A 20,436-nucleotide genomic window follows, 5' to 3' on the forward strand; every position below is an offset into this window, starting at 1 on the left:
AGAAAAAGATAAAAACAGTAAGAGGTAAAATGTGCATGCCATTCAAATAAATCTCAATAGAGCTAAGCTATTGCCCTTTACCACTGTGTCCTAAGAACTTAGTTTTTTGTTTGTGAGACATTCAGCAGTGTTTGCTAAATGACAAACACACGTCAGAAGTCGCCTTCGAATCGTGGAAGGAAGTTTCTCTGGCTAGGTAGTCTTGAGACTAACACGAGTGTCTCTGAGAAAGGGATACAGAGCACAACTGCCAGCCCATCTCTAGTAAAGAAGGACTGATGTAAATCTGGGTTTTGAGGTTTAAGAGCAGAAGCTCCTGACCCCAATATGGACTATAAGAAGGGAAGCCAGATCATAATTTTGTGTCCATGAAGCACACATATGAGAATCAGCACTGACCAAAGACTCCAGGGCCTGTGTGAACTAAAAGAACCTAGCACTAAAAAGGTCGGCCCTTAGAAACCACCCACGGCACTCAGGGAGGGTGGTCTGAATTAGGGCAGCTAGCAGGGGAGCAAGTATTTTTAGAACTGATGAATTAATAGATAAGAGTCTTCATCAGTGACATCATGAGGCAGCAAGGAGCAATTGTGGCATGGTTGCCTTACACCTGAGTATGCCATTTTTGCATCTGGAAATCTACCGCTGAGTCTATCCATGCCTTTTAAACGGACATACGTTTTTTCTTTTGTCTCCTTGTTTTTTGTTTTTGTTTATTTTTTATTTTTATTATTTATTTATTTATTTTTTTTTTAACAATTCCAGAGGAGGGAAAGAGGGGGAAGCCAACCAATGAAAGTCTGATAATTGACTTTTTGCCAACAAGAGCGGTAAGGACATGAGTAATTAAGTAGGAAAACAAGATATTTGACCATATTTATACCATGAATTTTGGGTGCATGTCGTATTGCTCACAAATAAAATGAGGAAATTATTTTATGCACCTGAATGGATGGTGCCAAATTCTCTTAGGGTGGGAGAGTAAGACTCAGCCATTTACAGAAGAATGTAAGCTAATAAGTGAAGATGAAATGTTAGAATTAGAAAATCATTATCTGAGAACTCCCTCAAAATTATGGATTCAGAAAAGGGTGGAGACAATAGAACACTGTAATTTGCTCGCATGCTTGTTTCACAGTAAATAGTATTCACTGAACAACAAATTTTGGTTCTTGATCATTTTGTCTCTTTCATTCACTGGATGCTTCCATCAACCTTTTTTGGGTAAATATCAGAGTATAAAGATAGCTTTTAAGCCTCAAATCTCTGCTCTTGGACATCTGTATATTTTTTGGTTTTGATTGTTATTTCAGCAAAACAAAGTTTAACATTTCTTCTGGTATTCAATATTGTTTGTGGGAATTTGCGGCTATCTTCTTATATGCATTGATATAGACTTAATCATAAAATGTCTTATTTTAATTTAATTTCACTGCCTGACCTCTCCCTGATCCTGGCATCCACTGTGATTTCAGAGCAAAGTTGAAGCCATGCCCAGGTGCTGTGATTTAAACATCACACAAATAGCTTATACAGTCAACCCTATTATCTGAGAAATATTATGTTTAAGAGTTAAGATCCAATATAGTGGCTCACACCTGTAATCCCAGCACTTTGGGAGGCCGAGGAGGGTGGATCACGAGGTCAAGAGATTGAGACCATCCTGGTCAACATGGTGAAACCCCGTCTCTACTAAAACTACAAAACATTAGCTGGGCATGGTGGCGCGTGCCTGTAATCCCAGCTACTCAGGAGGCTGAGGCAGGAGAATTGCCTGAAACCAGGAGGCGGAGGTTGTGGTGAGCCGAGATCGCGCCATTGCACTCCAGCCTGGGTAACAAGAGCGAAAGAAACTCCGTCTCGAGCAGATTCTATGGGGAAAAAAAAAAGATCCAATATAACAGTAGTGAATATCCACTCTTTTTTTTTTCCTCCATAGAATCTGCTCTTATTCAACTAGCAGTAGTGTCCTGTTTTCTTCAGGAAACCAATCTTGCCACACCATCATTGTAGTTACTGTGGAATGAAATTCTGCCCCTGGCTCCATGGAGGCTTGGCTAATCCAGCATCACATTTTCCTTGGCGTCAATGACTGGTTCTGGGATTGGCACATTACTGTAGTTTGGGTATGGTTTGTTCCGACCCAATTTCACATTGAAATCTGGTCCCCAATGTCAGAAGTGGGACCTAATAGGAAGTGTTTGGGTCACGGGGGCAGATCCCTCATGAACAGATTAACGCCCTCTCTTGTGGTGAGTTCTCAGTCTATTATTTCCCTCCAGAGCTGGCTGTTAAAAGAAGCTTCACACCTTCTCCCCTCTCTCTTGCTTCCTCTTTCCCCATATGATCTCTGCATATGCTGACTCTACTTCACCCTCCACCATGAGCAGAAGCAGCCTGAGGCCCTCGCCAAATGCAGATGCCAGTTCTATGCTTCTTGTATAGCCTGCTGATCCATGAGCCAAATATACCTCTTTCATGTATAAATTACCCAGCTTCAGGTATTATTTTATAGTAACACAAAACGGACTAAGGTACACATGAACCAAATTAGGCCAGTTAGTGTATTGGAACTCTTTGGAAAGAGAAGCTACATATGTCAGAGTAAATGCTGATAGTATCTAAATCTAGAACTACTGGCTGCCACCTCTCTTAATTACTGATGGCAGCCATGGCCAGTCTAGGAACAGGCTGCCATGACTCTGGCTGCCACTGGGGAGGCATAGCCAGGGTTGCATGCCCATGGAGACTGCAGGAGCATGGAACAGGCAGAAGCCTCGCCTCCTTCCAAGGTGGAGGGGGCTGCAACTGCCCAGTCATGACTGTGGACCTAGCCATCTCTGCATCTTTCGGGGCCCAGGGAGCCCTGCTTGCCCCCACAGGCTTAGAAGTGCCTGTTTTCACTGCCTGACCTCTCCCTGATCCTGGCACCCACTGTGATTTCAGAGCAAAGATGAAGCCAGGCCCAGGTGCTATCATGACCTGGCTGGGTGTGTACATGCTTGGAGCAGTGCTGACATGCCAGCCTTCTGCCACCCTGGCACCCTCTGGACTTTGGGCATTAATGAGCACAGCAGGGAGGCAGAGAGGTTGGTGAGGGCAGCTTGGTGTGAGCCTGCAGGTGCCCCCGGGCATTAACAGTTTGGATGTCAGGGACAGCAGACTGAAGGCAGATGGAGGCAGACAGGCTTCTGGGCAGAAAGGGGCAAGTCTCAGGTGAAGCCCCCACCTTCAGGTCTGGGATGGCATGAAACCTGAGGCCTGGACTGCCAGTTCCGAGGTCCAGAGTGAGAACTTATGGTGCTTTTTCTAGCTTTCCCATGGCTGCCCATGGACCAATCAACATACACTTCCTCTCCTCCAAAGCCCATAAAAACCCTGTACTCAGCCAGACTAGGGCATCAGGAGGATCTTCCTGCAGAGAAGAACTACTCATTGTGGGTCTCCTCTCAGCAGAGTTGAGCAGATGTTGGAAGGACCTGCCCGTAGAGAGGAGCTACCTACTGTGGGTCTCCTCCTCTCAGCTGAGAGCTGAGCAGACGTCAGGATGAACTCTCTGCAGAGAGGAGCTCACCCACTCCAGTTCTCCTCTCCACTGACAGCTGCACTCATTAGGATGATCTGCCTGCAGAAAGTAGCTACTCATTTTGGGTCTCCTGAGAGCTGTACTATCACTTAATAAAGCACCTCTTCACCTTACCTTCCAGTTGTCCACATACCTCATTCTTCCTGGACTTGAGATAAGAACATGGGACCTGCCTAATGGTGGAACTGAAGAGTGGTAACACAAACAGGGCTGAAACATACCCCTTGCTCACCATGTTATGGGTGACAAGAAGGAGAGAAGAAAGAAGGAGAGATAAGCTGTGGCCCTTTGAGGAGCCCAGACCTAGGAGCTCCTGAGCCAGGGCAGTGATACCCTTTTTGGGGCTCTGCAGTTCCTGGCATCTCCAAGCTTCTGGGCACCACTGTGTTCTCCAGTTCCCACAGTGGCAGCCACTTGGGGTATATCTGGCCCAGCTGCAGCCTCACAGGGAGCCAGGGCCTGTGCCAGCACTGAGAGCTACCTGCCCTGCCATAGCCAGCATACCTTGCTGTGCAGTGCCTGGACTCCATACTTGCTCACTTATACACCCCTTGCTCCTCTGTGCCTTGCTAGCCCTTGGCAGGTGTGGGATCCAGGCTGGATCCTATGACATTACCACAGTTATGGAGAGTCTGAATGAAGGTAAATCTTATATAAAAGAAAGCCAAGCTGAGAGGGAAGCCAAATCCTGTTTGTGCCATCTGAGTCTCTAGATCTAGCCAGGCCTGGGCTTTTCAGTTTTATGAATCAAACAGTAATAATACTTTTTATTGATAAATTGCTAATTCCTGATTATTTTCATCATGTATTATATATCAGTAATTCTTAATAACAATAATTTATAACAAGAACATATTTAGTTCTTAAACATGTTTGAATTTATTTGTGATTACTAAAGAAGCCTAAGACAATGGTATATGAAATAATCAAATCTAGAACTCAAAATTTCAGACCTTTTCTGACCTTAACCCAGTGTTCTTTGCAAACTTTATGGAATGGCTAAGACTGGGTCATTCTATTGAATAGCACTGTCTTATCTAGAAGTATAAGTGAGTTGTAAGAACCAGTGCAATTATGTTGTTCTAGCTACATGCATGCTTGACACTCTCTTCCAATTATAGAGGACAGATTAATTACCAAATAAAGCAGAGAATCACAACAACAGGGAGTTTTTATCATGAGAAATCTCCTGCTAAGAAAGTAAAATTATTAGGCAAAGGAGTATGAGGCTAGAACCAGGATCAGAAAGGACCCAACTTACCCATCAGTTTCCTAGATAATATATATATTTTAAAGGCATGGAGAATTATATAGTATAATAGAAGACAGTATTTTTTAAAGACAACAAATCTTTATTAAACACCTGCAGTTACTGGAAGGACGCCACGATGCTGGACACACTGTCAAAGTCTATCTCCTCCACAAAGTTCTTGGGCTTAATGTTTTTTTCCTGGCTGCAGATGAAGATCTGCCCTGACTCATCGGCACTCCAGCTTTATTTTCTCACCTATGCCTTCAGCTGGCTGTCTGACAGATATCCGAGCATCTCGGCCAGTAGCCAGCAGTTGATGTGCTGGTAAGTCATACCCACGACAGGGCAGATAAACATTTGGACAGTCTTCAAAGCCACTTATACCTTCTAAGCGGTCCATGCCTTCATCCAGGACTTGCCAGAAGGCCTGGAAATGGCAGGTCTCCAGCAGTTTCCTGGGATAAAAATCTGTCGGATGGCCACATTCTTGATGTGCCTGGCCAATCATGTACTTACTTACAGGGTGAAGTTGGTAGGTGGCAGGTTGGTGAGGGCTTTCAGTTGGATCTGGGCATGACTATGGTCTGAAGAAACACTGGGTTGGACTAGTACAGCTTCAGCACAGCTGGGTTGGCTTCCAGGTCATAGGCATTTTTGTTGGCCTCCATCTCCAAATAGTGCTCCAGGGTGACCAGGTTCTCAGGACTGTACCTGTGGTCACCCTTGAGCAACTTGCCCACATTGGCTCTCATCTGCTCATACATCACCATGACTGCTGTCACCTTCCACAACGAGGACTAGAAGCTAGCAATGGACTGGCACAGTGTCCTCAAATATAGCAAGTTTTATATGGCTCATTCATTTTAAAGGAGTTTGCATTTTTGTTCAGAAACAAAAAGGGTTCTATTGTCATACTTGTTTTTTATAAGATCCTGTCTATTTTGTATTATATCTTGGTATATCTGAACATGAGCACTTCTTTATTAGGTGTTATGCCCTTTCTGTATGACAGTACAGTGTATAGTCAATTTTGAAACCCAGAAAAATGCATGTCCTTTTTTTATATCAGTACTTTGGATATGTGATAGACATCTTTATGTTTTGGTGTTTCAAAATTTTTAAGGCCATGAAGGGGAATCACATTTACCATCATCAGTAATTGTTCTTTTAATTAAATCATGATGCAATAAAAACACACCAAATAGATTTACTTATTCTAGCTTTTAGATGTGGTTCAAAAATAAAAAGGAGGTTCTAGGGAGGCCACTAGTGGCCTTTCCATGCACCTAACTTATTTCCCCTGGTGGAATAAAGAGCATCAGGGGACTAAAGAAAGAAGCTGCTGCAAGTTCTGGCCCTGAAGATAATTTGCATCGGGGTCTTTTTGTGATTTGAGTTTGAGGCACTGGGGTTGATGACTTCTAGGCCTAATCATCACTCTGCAGAGACCACATCTTTGAGAATATTACTTTCTGTGTCCAAGAATGATTTAAGGTTCAGCTACTGTCTGTAGCACTATGTTTCTTGGAGATGAACCATGGAATACTTGAATTCAAATCACCAGGAATGCTTAAAAGTGTAGATTTCTAGGACCCACCCAATGTAGTGAATCAGAAACTGTGGAAATGGGAACAGGTTAGTACTTTGAAAATAAGTACTCACTGTTGATTCTTACCCATATTAAAATTTGAGTATTGCTATAGGCTACATCAACTTTGAGTACTACGTAGGTGACAGTCTGGGAAATAAGCCCTAATACAAAGTCTATGGATTTCATTGTCATTCAGCTTCCTAAATATTTGATTTTATGCAACATCTGGATGAGAGTTAAAAGACGCATGGTAATTTTGAAAAATAATATGCTGATTTAATAAACAAAAGAGGAACACTTAGAATAAAAGATTTTATGCAAATGATAATTCAGGGCCAACTCAGTGAATGAGAAGCTTCTCTTTTAATGCTCCTATATCATATTCTCTAGGTACTTTAATAGAAGAAAAAATGAAAGCACAGCTGTTTCCCTTTGCTTTCTTAATAAGCCAATTATGGCCATTTTAATCATCCAATTTAACACACTGAACAATTAAGGCATTCAGATTTTGGTGCTAACAGTCATATCAAAACACCTCAGATCCTGTTTTCCTCCTCCAAACATCTGTAAACTGTAATTTATGTGAAAATGTAGCTACCTACTTATTGTAACTGGCAAGGTAGAATAGCCATTCTCAAAGACAATGGTTTCCGACTGTGACGGCAGAAAACACCTGGACAAATTTAAAAACATAAGCTATACCTGTATTCCCTTATAAGCCAACTAAATAAAGATTGCTGGAAAGAATGCCCAACAATTTCTTCTTAAATTCTGCAGGTGATTCTACTGTGGCCAGGCCTAGAATTCACTCCTTGGGGCATTTCCCAGGCAGTGCAATCTCTGACTCAATAAATGAAATTCAGCCAAGAATAATCAGTGGAAAGATTGCTTGAAGTCAGTGTCGTTCATTCCTTTCTAGGCTACCATCTTTAATTAACCCAGGATGGCAGAATGAAGGTGGAGTGCTAGCACAGGATTGTAATGTGCTAGCAGACTTATTGCTTCCAAATTTCCCTTCTTGTACTCTCATGTGTTTTACGACTAGTCAATTATATATGTATTATTCCAACTACTATGATGCCTGAAAAACAAGTTGGAATTAAAAAAAAAAAAAGAGTTCTAGATTCCCAACATTTTAAAATAGAAAATTATCTGATTCTTACTAACTTGCATTGATGAATTATGAAAAAGATGTTTTAAAACTAATCTGCAGTCACTGTAAGAGATGAATATATTCCTATGGATATATGGGAATTTTATTTTATTTTAGAGAAAGGATCTCACTCGGTAGCCTAGGCTGGAGTACAGTGGATTGATCATAGTTCACTGCAGCTTGGAATTTCTGGGCACAAACAATCCTTTTGCTTGACCTCCCTAAGTCCTCGGATTATAGTCTTGAGCTACTGTATCTGGCCTGAAATTGTCCTTTAAAAGGAAAACTATTAGTAGTGATCACTACTGATGGCTCATTTGCATATGTAATTTAAGACAGGTTTCCTCTTAGCTGTGATCACCTTTTATTAAAGTATTTACCCTCTGATTGACATACAGGCACAAACCCCCTTTGGATTTTAAAAGAGCCTGACTTTACATATGTAAACTCAGGCTGTTTTTTAATTTATATTGGCTACATAACAAAGTAGCTTCTAAATTTTGTACAATACACACATTTCTTTTGGTTGAAGACATTAAGTTTCACTATTATTTGTGAGTTTGTGTAATTATTAAAAAGTTGTATACAAAACCTGCAAATATGCAAAAACTGCAAAATACACTCTGACAGCTAATGCTCTGAAAACACTTTATTACACAAATTACATTCAGATTCTGAAAATAGTGTTCTAACAGTGTAACCATCTAAAAATAAGACATCCCAGAAACACACCAACTGAAAAAGAAAGTTTAAAAAACAATTTAAATAGAGACTTTTTTATTTCCCTCATTGCAATATAATGTTAGTGATTTTAAAAAAATAGGAGATTTAGCAGCTTTGTCGTCATGTAGCACAAAGTTTCTCTTTACTGCCACAGGCTGAGAATGCTGAACAGGAAAGGCACCAAAGAAAGACACTGGCAATGAAAAGTGCTATTGGGAAAATACTGTGTTCAAGCAAAGAATGGGGTTATTTACATCCACCAAAAGTCTCAAAAGTGTAAATGGGCAAACCTTCCATAGCTAGATTAGTACTATGATGGAAAAAGAGGGCTGTTTCTCTAGTCTATGTTCATATAAAGACAATGGCACTCTTATGAACTTTTAGGAAACTCCTCAACTAGAAACAGAAGCCAACTTAACCAAAATGAAGCAAATAAAGTGTGTACAGTCCTACACTGACTAGTACAGTTTACAATTAAATATACAGAACTTTAATCGTGCTAAAGGGAAAGGAATCTGGCATTCTGGGTACATTTCACTCAATCTAAATCAAAGTCTGGTTTTCAGGAGGAGGAAGGTACGGGTGCGGGCAGAGGTGCTGAATACTCCTCTTCTGATTCACTGCCGTCATCCTCCTCTTTCTCTTGGTCACTGCCCTCGGTACTAAGGCGGTCAAACCCTTTTCGACTGTAGCCCTTACGGCTTGCAAAGAAATTTCCAAGGTTTAAACCTTTACTTCCCTTTCCTGAAAAAAAGCAAACAATAATAGAATTGGGTAATGTTTGCAGCAATGATTCTGTTTCCTTGTAAATTATTACATGATAAGCAAAGTCAGAAGGTGTGGATGAAAAATGGTAGATTATTTTATTTATTCTGAAAAATAAAATAGAAAAACAGACAGAGAGACTTACCCTACAGAGCCATACAGATACTACTATTAAAGAAAAAAAAAGAAAAACCGAAGCTCTTGAGTATTATGTGTTTCTGCAGGAATATATCAGATTCACTTTCACCTCCTGCTTTGCTCCAGCTCTCTGTCCAGAACTAGCCTCCCTGGAGCAGTGCCTTATTTCAATGACTTTATGAAAAGGTCATCTTCACCATGACAAACATTGACATGCCAACGTGAGTGACAGAAAATTTACTGAAGACAAATGAAGCCAGGTAAAAGGCAGGGGAAGAGAATTAGATAATACAGAATGGCAAAATGGGAAATATAAAACTGGGAAATCTGCTGCCAGACGCATGCACTTCAGTTTAGTTTATGGTGTGCATTCTGCATTTACTCTGGGGAATGCTAAGCTGCATACAAGGTGTTTTATCTTCAAAGACAAAATATGAAATATCTCCTTGCCTTTTAAAAGACATGTGCTTGTTGACTTTGAACTAAACATGAAGGGTTCTAAAAGGTCATAGGCATACCTCTAAATCTTCCCAGTACTCTTCCTGAACTTGTCTCAAGTTTGTGTTCAGAATCTGCTAAAAAGAGATGGCACATTTCAAAATGGGTCCCAATCATCTTCCTCAACCCATGCACTCAATTTCCAACTTAAAATCAGGAACTTGTAAATAATAAAGCAATGCCTGGCTCTTGTCTGTATGCAATTCTAATTTTTAAGAAAGGCAGTATATTTTTGAGACATACATAAATGGCCCAAGCTGGGTTTGAGTCCTGCCCGTGTCTCTTACTGGCTGTGTGATCTTGATAAATGAGCTTCAGTTTTCTCCTCTGAGCAAAGAAAGGTCAAGAAGAATCCCTATCTGTCTGAAGGCTGAGATTAGACACTGCATGTGACACATTTAGAACAGTATCTGTAAATATACAGTAAATGCTCAATAAATCATAGCTCTTTTTTTGTCAGGTAAGAATTATTACCAATAATTTGTAAAGCTTTTGAATCTTTGGTTATTACAATTTAGTAATATTTGCCTCCAGCTTTGCTCTTTCTACAAACAGTACATGTCCTGCTTGAGAAAGCTTTGGATCCATGCGTATCATTTCTTCTTTACGTAAGACATAAGTAAAGGGAAAGGATGTGATACCCTGAGTATTTTCCAAGCATAGCAGGTGACCTAAATGTTCCCAATAGGGCTGCCTATCTCCATAAAGGATAGACTGCTTGTGGGAAGGCAGGACTCCCAATGGGTTTCATTTTTCCCTTGCTGTGTGTGTCTCCCTGCATGCTTTCCCTTGCTTCATCACTCCCTCATGGGCTATGGTCAGGAAGGTCAGGCCTGGGGTTGTCCTGTTAGGTCTTTAGCCAGCACTGAAGGCAGCATCATGGTAAAAGATAGTGGCGATGAGAGGAGAGGGAGAAGACAGTGATGTGGAAAGAAATATTCAACAAGGGAAGAAGAATCTGGTAAGACTGTTAGAAGGCCAACAAATTAGATCGTAAGTTCTGCAAATATGAGGGACATTACTTAGTTTTGTATCCCCTGTGCTTGGCACAGTATTTGATATGGAGTCAATACATAATAAGGAATGTTGAATAAATGGAAGGTCCTTTATTAGGGGTTTTAATAACCTTAAAATAAACTGGATAAGATCAATCAAGAACAAATTTAGAAAAAAGTGAGAAGGTGATCTAGTTTTAGAATTAAATGTATTAGACGGAGCCAAATGAAACTGCAATTTTTCTAAATAAAACACGGTCAAATAATAGCGATTTTTATGGTTCAGCCTGGGTCTCTATCTTCCTAGCACATTCCTGTAAAGTCAGCATGATGTAATAGTGCGATGTCACTTGTGCTTAATAACCAACAGGAGAGACCAAACCTTCCTGATTCCATAGCCACTGCTTCTGCCAGGTTGGGTTGGTTACCACCATTCCTGTCACCTGCCCCGAAGTCTTACTGTTGCTACTACTCTGTGTATTTATCCCTGCACTTACCACCCTCTACTATAACTTTTTTTGTTTAGTGTCTCTTTCATATGTTATCTATTCTGTGAGCTCCATTGATTTATTCATTCATTCTTTCAACAACTATTTATTAAACCACTAGTATCAGGAATTATTATTTGTGCTGGGGACATATCAGTAATTAAGATATGGATCCTTGCTCTTTTGAAGCATCTATCTAACCCCATGAAGACAATGACTACGTTTATTTCTCTTTGTCCCCACTTATGACAGTTCCAGATCTGTAACATGGACTCAATAGAAGTCCTTTTTGGGAAGAGTTAACTATATTTTTGCAGAGATTTATTGATGGCAGATGGAAAGCAAAAGAAAGACCAAGAAAAATTCCCTTTTACAACGTATTAAATTTTCTGTTTTCTGTTTCCATGCCTTTTTCTGTGTCAGGGCTTTGCCAGGAGCACTGAATCCCTGCCATGGCTGCCCTGACCTGAAATAGGATCAGATGCTGTTTTCTGATCAAATGCTGCCTCTCTCCCTGGTCCACGGATTTCTTCCCACACACAGCTATAGGCTCTTGCTCTAGGACCTGGGGGCCCAGCCAGGGACTGCTATTGAGAGGTGAGAAGCGTGGGTTGGGTTATTTGTTTATTTATTTGGATGTCCTAAAATAAACTCAGCTGTTGGATCCTGTATTGTGATAAGATTTCATAAAATACTAACTCCGGAATTGGACTCTGCCTTGTTCAGTTATGAAAGGCTGATGGTCTAAATTATGACAATTCAAAAACCACCAAATGGTTTGTTACAGAAATAATTAATTTTCTGAGAAAACTAAGGTGTAAGGCAAGTTTTAAAATAACTTCTTATGCCTTTTATTACTTTATTACCAATGATTATTCATCATAATCATTGGTGGTATTAATTAAGTACTTACTAGGTTCCAGGTATCCTGAAAAATGCTTATGTACATTATTTCATCTAATCTTTATACAACCTTGTAAGGTAACTATTTTAGCCTCACTTTATTTTTATAAGGAAACTGGTCTGGAGAGGTTAAGTAACTTGCCCATGGTCATGTAGCTAGGAGCTAGAGCCAGCCTAATGGGAGAAAAACGCAAGCCCAAAATCTGACCCAGGTACTTTCAGGACTGCACCTCTTCCTAACAGCAGATATCTCCTCCTCTCTGACCCTTCAGCTAATTTGTACTGACTCTACTACCTACAATTTCATATGGAGATATTAATTGGGCTTAAGGCAATTGCTAAAAGATAGTATTAAAGGCTATATTTTAATCTATCCAAATTTCATAGTCTCCAGATAATATTTTTTATTGTAATGTCAACTAGGGGCAATATTTGGAACATAGACAAATAACATCAAAAATAGTAGAGAGCATTAAAAACAAACAAACAAACAAACAAAAAACAAAAAAAAAACAAAGACAGTGAAAAAAAATCTCAAGCAAACTCCTGAGGATAATTAGGCCAAACATTCTTTCAAAGGTAGGTTCCAAGTTCACGGGGCTCATTTTACTTGCCTCCAAAGGTCCTTGATTTTTTCCACCGAATAAATATGGCAATGGCCAGCAGGAAAACCACTGGAATAACCAGAAGGGTTGTAATGAGAACAACGGGCACTCCCGAGCCTGGCTCTTTGATCAGTTTCTGTTTCTCTTGCATCTTCTGCAATTCTGAGGAGGTGGGTTTGTTCTCCATTTTGCTTTCAACAACTGCCTCGGCTTCTTCAGGGAAAGAAGAGTTCACAATATTCAACTGACTCAAAGATTTCAAAACCCTCTTACCCACCCCTACCCGGTCAAATCAATAACTGTTCACAAAGAACTTGTTGACTCCAGTGTACATGGGGTTCATGTTTCAATATCTGAATCTATCAAGCTGGCAGCAGGCATTGTGATTAGTTATTTCCACTGAATGGGTTTTCATCTCCAAATTCTTTTCCTTTGTTCTACCTTTAATATGCTCTTTAGCTATAATTTCACAGAACATATATCCTTTTGTATTTTTCCAAAGGTAAAATTAACAAGGCAGTACTGTGTAGGGGAAAGAACTGGAGTACATACTGGAATCAAACAAACCTGGGTGCAAATCTCAATTCTCCTGTATACTAGCTGTATAACTTTGGGCAAGTTACTTAAATTATCTGGGCCATAGTAACTTCATCTACAAAACTGTAGTAATAGGACCTCTTTCATATAGCTGTTGGATGTAAATGCCTGTCATAAAAATGTATGTTTCCTTGTATTTAACAAACAAAACAAAAGTGTTTGTTTCCTTGTATCTTTAATTTAAAAATATTTTTCATGTTCAAATGATTTTTGGTATATCACATGTATAGCTGCACACATTGATACTAGGATTATAAAAGAAAAACGAAATTATGTCCTTTTCAGGCCCTTTTATATTGTTTTCAGCAAAATGTGAGTATAGACAGATGAACTGTATATATTTTTGTTAGTGATGAAAAGAACTTACAACAATTATAATAACTACAACTATTCTGTAACATTGGCAGAAACTGGGTAGGTATCGAGCCTAAAGTACTATTTGGGAAATGGAGGCAATGAAACTATATAAGCTGCTGCAGTGATCTTACTAACTAATGACATGAAAATGAGGTTGAGCCTTGAAACATCCTTGCCCTACAAGAAGCACATATGTGTGTTTGTAGAGAAACTCTAATGTACAAAGGCTGGTAAGAATTTTCCCAGACTAATAGGTACAACCACATTTGCAGGAAGACTCACAGATCATACATTTCTGAAATTTCAACTTCTTGGTATGCCCTTCTGCCCTATGATACAGAATGCATTGTAAGGCCTCAGGGAGATTTTGACAAAATGGTAGGGATAACACAATCAGGAAAACCGCTGGTTAATGTTTAATAGGTATAGACTCAGCTTAGTAGCTTGCTGGACGCTCCTCTAAGGAAATGTTTCCCAAATTATTTGAGACACTGCCAACATAATTTATAATACAAACAGATGGCAGGTTCCAACTTTTTGCTTCCATGGTCTGAGGCAGCCTCTTTTACAGTCTCAATGACATCTATTGAGTACTTATACCATGTCAGGCATCATTTTCCTTTCGTCATCACACCAAGCCTATGAGTAGGCACTATTACTATCATTGCCATTTTGTAGATGAACTCATAGTTCTCCTTTCCTTCCCTGTACTATGGCTAAAGGGAGACCATCCTTTGATTTCTTTTGTCCACTCATGTGCCTTTTTTTTTTTTTTAATTTATTTTTATTTAAAAAATTTTTTGGGGAGGAGATCCAAGATGGCCGTTTAGGAACAGCTCAGGATTGCAGCTCCCAGTGAAAGCGCAGAGGGTGAGTGGACGCCGCGTTTTTATTGCCCACAGACTAGGAAATTCCCGGGCAGAGGTGCTCCACGCTCGCCAGCGCAGCTGTTGTGGCCAGCGCTGCTGTGCCGGCCGGCGCCGCTGCTCTGCCCCGCGTGGCTGCTTTGTCGGCGCCCCGGAGCCGCGGTTCTCCGTACAAAATACACCGGTCCGGGTGCCCTTTTGGCTGGCGATTGGAGCCACGGGAAGTCGCCCATATGCTGGTTCAAAAAGGGGACTGAGCAGAGAACCAGGACAGTAGATTCCAGGGCAAAAAAAAAAAAAAGAAAAAAAAGCGCCACAAACCCAGTGCCGCTGTTTAAGCCAGCGCAGTGAGTGGCCGCAGGGGAAAACAAACAGACCCCGGCGCCTCTTCAACAGGCGACTGGAACACCAACTTAAAAAAGGCTCTGAGGCAGGGAGCCAGGCGATCAGGCTCGGCTGGTCCCACCCCCACAAAAGAATAGCAACCAGAAACTCTGGATTGAGAATTTCACAGCGAGCGCAGCTGAACCCGGGACAGTCCAGCTCTGTGGGGGAGGGGCGTCCGCCATTACAGAGGCAGCCCGCCGTTGCCAAGGCAACCCGCCATTGCTGAGGCAGCCCGCCGTTGCCAAGGCAACACGCCACAGCAGAGACTCCGCCCCAACAGAGGCGGGCCACCATCGCCAAAGCAGTTCTAACTACACCCATATAAACAGGACTGCAGGGAAGTTCACTCCGCAGCGGGGCGCAGCCCACAGCAGCTCAGCAAAGCTGCTATAGGCCGACAGTGACTAGGCTGCCTCCTTGCTGGGCTGGGCAGGTCTGAAGGAAAAAAAGAAAAAAAAAAAAGAAGGCAGCAGCATAACGGAAACTCATAAATAAAGCCCTAAATCCCTGGGACAGAGCACCTGGGAACAAAAAGCAGTTTATGAGTTCTGCTGCAGCAGACCTAAAAGTACCTGCCCAGCAGCTCTGAATGAACAACAACAGAGCTCACAGCTCACCATTTGAGCTCCTATAAAGAAAAGACCGTCTCCTCAAGCAGCTCCCTGACCCCTATATATCCAAAAAGACACCTCATAGAGGAGAGATCATATTGACACTAGGCGGGTATCCTTCTGGGACAAAGATAGAAGAAGAAGAAAACTGGTAACAATGCTTGCTGTTCAACAGCTGCTGCAGGTGAACCCCAGGCAAGCAGGGCCTGGAGTGAACCTCAGCAGACCTACAGCAGAGGGGCCAGACTGTCAGAAGGAAAACCAAGAAGCAGAAATAACCTCATCATCAACAAACAGAACGTCAATCTGAAAGATTTGAGACCCAATCTGAAAGCCAGCAACTACAAAGTCGACAGGTGGATAAATCCTTAAGGATGGGAAGAAACCGGCGCAAAAAGGATGAAAACACCCGAAACCAGAACACCTCTCCTCCTAAAAGGGAGGTTCCCTCGCCAGCAAGGGAACAAGGTTGGATGGAGAATGAGTGTGATGAAATGACAGAATCAGAATTCAGAAGGTGGGTAGTAAGAAACTTCTGTGAACTTAAAGAACATGTTCTAACCAAATGCAAAGAAACTAAGAACCTTGAAAAAAGATTTGACGAAATGCTAACAAGAATGGACAAAATAGAAAGGAATATAAGTGAATTGATGGAGCTGAAAACTGCAACACGAGAACTTCGTGAAGCATGCACAAGTATCAACAGCCGGCTTGACCAAGCAGAAGAAAGGATATCAGAGGTCGAAGATCAACTCAATGAAATAAAACGGGAAGGCAAGACTGGAGAAAAAAGGGTAAAAAGGAACGAACAAAGTCTCCAAGAAATGTGGGACTATGTGAAAAGACCTAATCTACGTTTGATAGGCGTACCCGAATGCGACGAAGAGAATGAATCCAAGCTGGAAAATACTCTGCAGGATATTATCCAGGAAAACTTCCCCAACCTAGCAAGGCAGGCAAACATTCAAGTCCAGGAAATACAGAGAACACCACAAAGATATTCGTCAAGAAGAGCAACCCCAAGGCACATAATCGTCAGATTCACCAGGGTCGAAATGAAGGAGAAAATACTAAGGGCAGCCAGAGAGAAAGGTCGGGTTACCCACAAAGGGAAGCCCATCAGACTCACAGCAGATCTCTCAGCAGAAACCCTACAAGCCAGAAGAGAATGGGGGCCAATATTCAACATCCTTAAAGAAAAGAACTTTCAACCCAGAATCTCCTATCCAGCCAAACTAAGCTTCATAAGTGAAGGAAAAATAAAATCCTTTGGGAACATGCAAGTACTCAGAGATTTCGTCACCACCAGGCCAGCTCTACAAGAGCTCCTGAAAGAGGCTCTACACATATAAAGGAACAACAAGTACCAGCTCAACTAAAGGGCAAAACAGCCAGCTAGCACCAAAATGGCAGTATCAAATTCACACATAACAATATTAACCCTAAATGTAAATGGACTAAATGCCCCAATCAAAAGACACAGACTGACAAATTGGATAAAAAGCCAAAACCCATCTGTGTGCTGTATCCAGGAAACCCATCTCACATGCAAGGATACACAAAGGCTCAAAATAAAGGGATGGAGGAAGATTTACCAAGCAAATGGAGAGCAAAAAAAAGCAGGAGTTGCAATTCTCATCTCTGATAAATTAGACTTTAAAGCAACAAAGATCATAAGAGACAAAGAGGGACATTACATAATGGTAAAAGGATCAATGCAACAAGAAGAGCTAACAATCCTAAATATATACGCACCCAATACAGGAGCACCCAGATACATAAGGCAAGTTCTTAATGACTTACAAAGGGACTTAGACTCCCACACAATAATAGTGGGAGACTTTAACACCCCATTGTCAACATTAGACAGATCAACCAGACAGAAAATTAACAAGGATATCCAGGACTTGAACTCAGACCTGGACCAAGCAAACCTAATAGACATTTACAGAACTCTCCACCCCAAATCCACAGAATATACATTCTTCTCAGCACCACATCACACCTACTCTAAAATTGACCACATAATTGGGAGTAAATCACTCCTCAGCAAATGCAAAAGAACGGAAATCGTAACAAACAGTCTCTCAGACCACAGTGCAATCAAGTTAGAACTCAGAATTCAAAAACTAACTCAGAACCGCACAGCTTCATGGAAACTGAACAACTTGCTCTTGAATGTTGACTGGATAAACAATGAAATGAAGGCAGAAATAAAGATGTTCTTCGAAACCAACGAGAATGAAGACACAACATACCAAAATCTCTGGGACACATTTAAAGCAGTATCTAGAGGAAAATATATAGCAATAAGTGCCCACATGAGAAGCAAGGAGAGATCAAAAATTGACACCCTATCGTCAAAACTGAAAGAGCTAGAGGAGCAAGATCAAAAAAACTCAAAGTCTAGCAGAAGACAAGAAATAGCTAAGATCAGAGCAGAACTGAAGGAGATAGAGACACAAAAAACCCTTCAAAAAATCAATAAATCCAGGAGCTGGTTTTTTGAAAAGATCAACAAAATAGACAGACCACTAGCCAGATTAATAAAAAAGAAAAGAGAGAATAACCAAATTGATGCAATAAAAAACGATAAAGGTGATATCACCACAGATTCCACAGAAATTCAAACCATCATCAGAGATTATTACAAACAACTCTATGCACACAAACTAATAAACCTGGAAGAAATGGATAAATTCCTGGACACTTGCCTCCTGCCAAGCCTAAACCAGGAAGAAGCCGAAACCCTGAACAGACCCATAACAAGGTCTGAAGTTGAGGCAGCAATTAAGAGCTTACCACCCAAAAAAAGCCCAGGTCCAGATGGGTTCACAGCTGAATTCTACCAGACATACAAAGAGGAGCTGGTACCATTTCTTCTGAAACTATTCCAAACAATACAAAAAGAGGGAATTCTTCCCAAATCATTTTATGACACCAACATCATCCTGATTCCAAAACCCGGCAGAGACTCAACAAGAAAAGAAAACTTCAGGCCAATATCCATGATGAACATAGATGCAAAAATCTTCAATAAAATACTGACAAGCCGATTGCAACAGCACATCAAAAAGCTTATCCACCATGATCAAGTAGGCTTCATCCCGGGGATGCAAGGCTGGTTCAACATACGCAAGTCTATAAACGTAATTCACCACATAAACAGAACCAAAGACAAAAACCACATGATTATCTCAATTGATGCAGAGAAGGCCTTTGACAAAATTCAACAGCCCTTTATGCTAAAAACACTCAGTAAGCTAGGTATCAATGGAACGTATCTCAAAATAATAAAAGCTATTTATGACAAACCAACAGCCAATATCATACTGAATGGGCAAAAACTGGAAGCATTCCCCTTGAAATGTGGCACCAGACAAGGATGCCCGCTCTCACCACTGCTATTCAATATAGTATTAGAAGTTCTAGCCAGAGCAATCAGGCAAGAAAAAGAAATAAAGGGCATTCAAATAGGAAAGGAGGAAGTCAAATTGTCTCTATTTGCAGACGACATGATTGTATATCTAGAAGACCCCATCGTCTCAGCCCCAAACCTCCTGAAACTCATAAGCAAGTTCAGCAAAGTCTCAGGATACAAAATCAATGTGCAAAAATCACATGCATTCCTATACACCAGTAACAGACTTAAAGAGAGCCAAATCAAGAACAAACTTCCATTCACAATTGCCACAAAGAGAATAAAATACCTAGGAATACAACTAACAAGGAATGTAAAGGACCTCTTCAAGGAGAACTACAAGCCACTGCTCAACGAAATAAGAGAGGACACAAACAGATGGAGAAACATCCCATGTTCATGGTTAGGAAGAATCAATATCGTGAAAATGGCCATACTGCCCAAAGTAATTTACAGATTCAATGCTATCCCCATCAAGCTACCAATGACCTTCTTTGCAGAACTGGAAAAAACCACCTTAAACTTCATATGGAACCAAAAGAGAGCCCGCATAGCCAAGTCAATTCTAAGCAAAAAGAACAAAGCGGGGGGCATCACACTACCAGACTTCAAACTATACTACAAGGCTACAGTAATCAAAACAGCATGGTACTGGTACCAAAACAGAGATATAGACCAATGGAACAGAACAGAGGTCTCGGAGGTAACACAACATATCTACAACCATCTGATCTTTGACAAACCAGACAAAAACAAGCAATGGGGAAAGGATTCCCTGTTCAATAAATGGTGTTGGGAAAGCTGGCTAGCCATGTGCAGAAAGCAGAAACTGGACCCCTTCCTGACACCTTACACTAAAATTAACTCCAGATGGATTAAAGACTTAAACATAAGACCTAACACCATAAAAACCCTAGAAGAAAATCTAGGCAAAACCATTCAGGTCGTAGGTGTAGGCAAGGACTTCATGACCAAAACGCCAAACGCATTGACAACAAAAGCCAAAATAGACAAATGGGACCTAATCAAACTCCACAGCTTCTGCACAGCAAAAGAAACAATCATTAGAGTGAATCGGCAACCAACAGATTGGGAAAAAATTTTTGCAGTTTACCCATCTGACAAAGGGCTGATATCCGTAATTTACAAAGAACTAAAGCAGATTTACAAGAAAAAAACTAACAAGCCCATTCAAAAGTGGGCAAAGGATATGAACAGACACTTCTCAAAAGAAGACATACGTGAGGCCAACAAACATATGAAAAAATGCTCATCATCACTGATCATCAGAGAAATGCAAATCAAAACTACACTGAGATACCATCTCACGCCGGTTAGAATGGCGATCATTAAAAAATCTGGAGACAACAGATGCTGGAGAGGATGTGGAGAAATAGGAACACTTTTGCACTGTTGGTGGGAGTGTAAATTAGTGCAACCATTGTGGAAGACAGTGTGGCGATTCCTCAAGGACCTAGAAATAGAAATTCCATTTGACCC

General features: G+C 40.9%; 1 protein-coding gene and 1 pseudogene across 12 annotated transcripts in view; both read right to left on the reverse strand.

Annotated features, from left to right (window-relative positions):
* Window positions 1–4,925: 4,925 nt before the first annotated feature.
* Window positions 4,926–8,076, reverse strand: LOC116549739 (annotated as a pseudogene). The gene has a single exon (XR_004268034.1). The product of XR_004268034.1 is annotated as a eukaryotic translation initiation factor 3 subunit K pseudogene (transcript).
* Window positions 8,077–8,213: 137 nt separating this feature from the next.
* Window positions 8,214–20,436, reverse strand: part of PAM (peptidylglycine alpha-amidating monooxygenase) — a 290,725-nt gene continuing 278,502 nt past the window's right edge. For 5 of the 11 annotated variants that reach the window (XM_032275494.1, XM_032275451.1, XM_032275456.1 and 2 more), the window contains 3 exons: window positions 12,707–12,910; window positions 9,727–9,783; window positions 8,214–9,049 (listed from right to left, as the gene is read on the reverse strand). In XM_032275494.1, the coding sequence (XP_032131385.1) occupies window positions 8,868–9,049; window positions 9,727–9,783; window positions 12,707–12,910 (443 nt within the window). In that variant the 3' untranslated portion in view covers window positions 8,214–8,867. The remainder of the gene's footprint in view (window positions 9,050–9,726; window positions 9,784–12,706; window positions 12,911–20,436) is intronic. The other 6 variants (XM_032275502.1, XM_032275474.1, XM_032275516.1 and 3 more) reach the window with 3 other exon arrangements.

The sequence above is a fragment of the Sapajus apella genome, unplaced genomic scaffold (assembly GCF_009761245.1).
Source record: "Sapajus apella isolate SASKATOON/1434 unplaced genomic scaffold, GSC_monkey_1.0 scaffold1, whole genome shotgun sequence".
Classification (NCBI taxonomy): domain Eukaryota; kingdom Metazoa; phylum Chordata; class Mammalia; order Primates; family Cebidae; genus Sapajus; species Sapajus apella.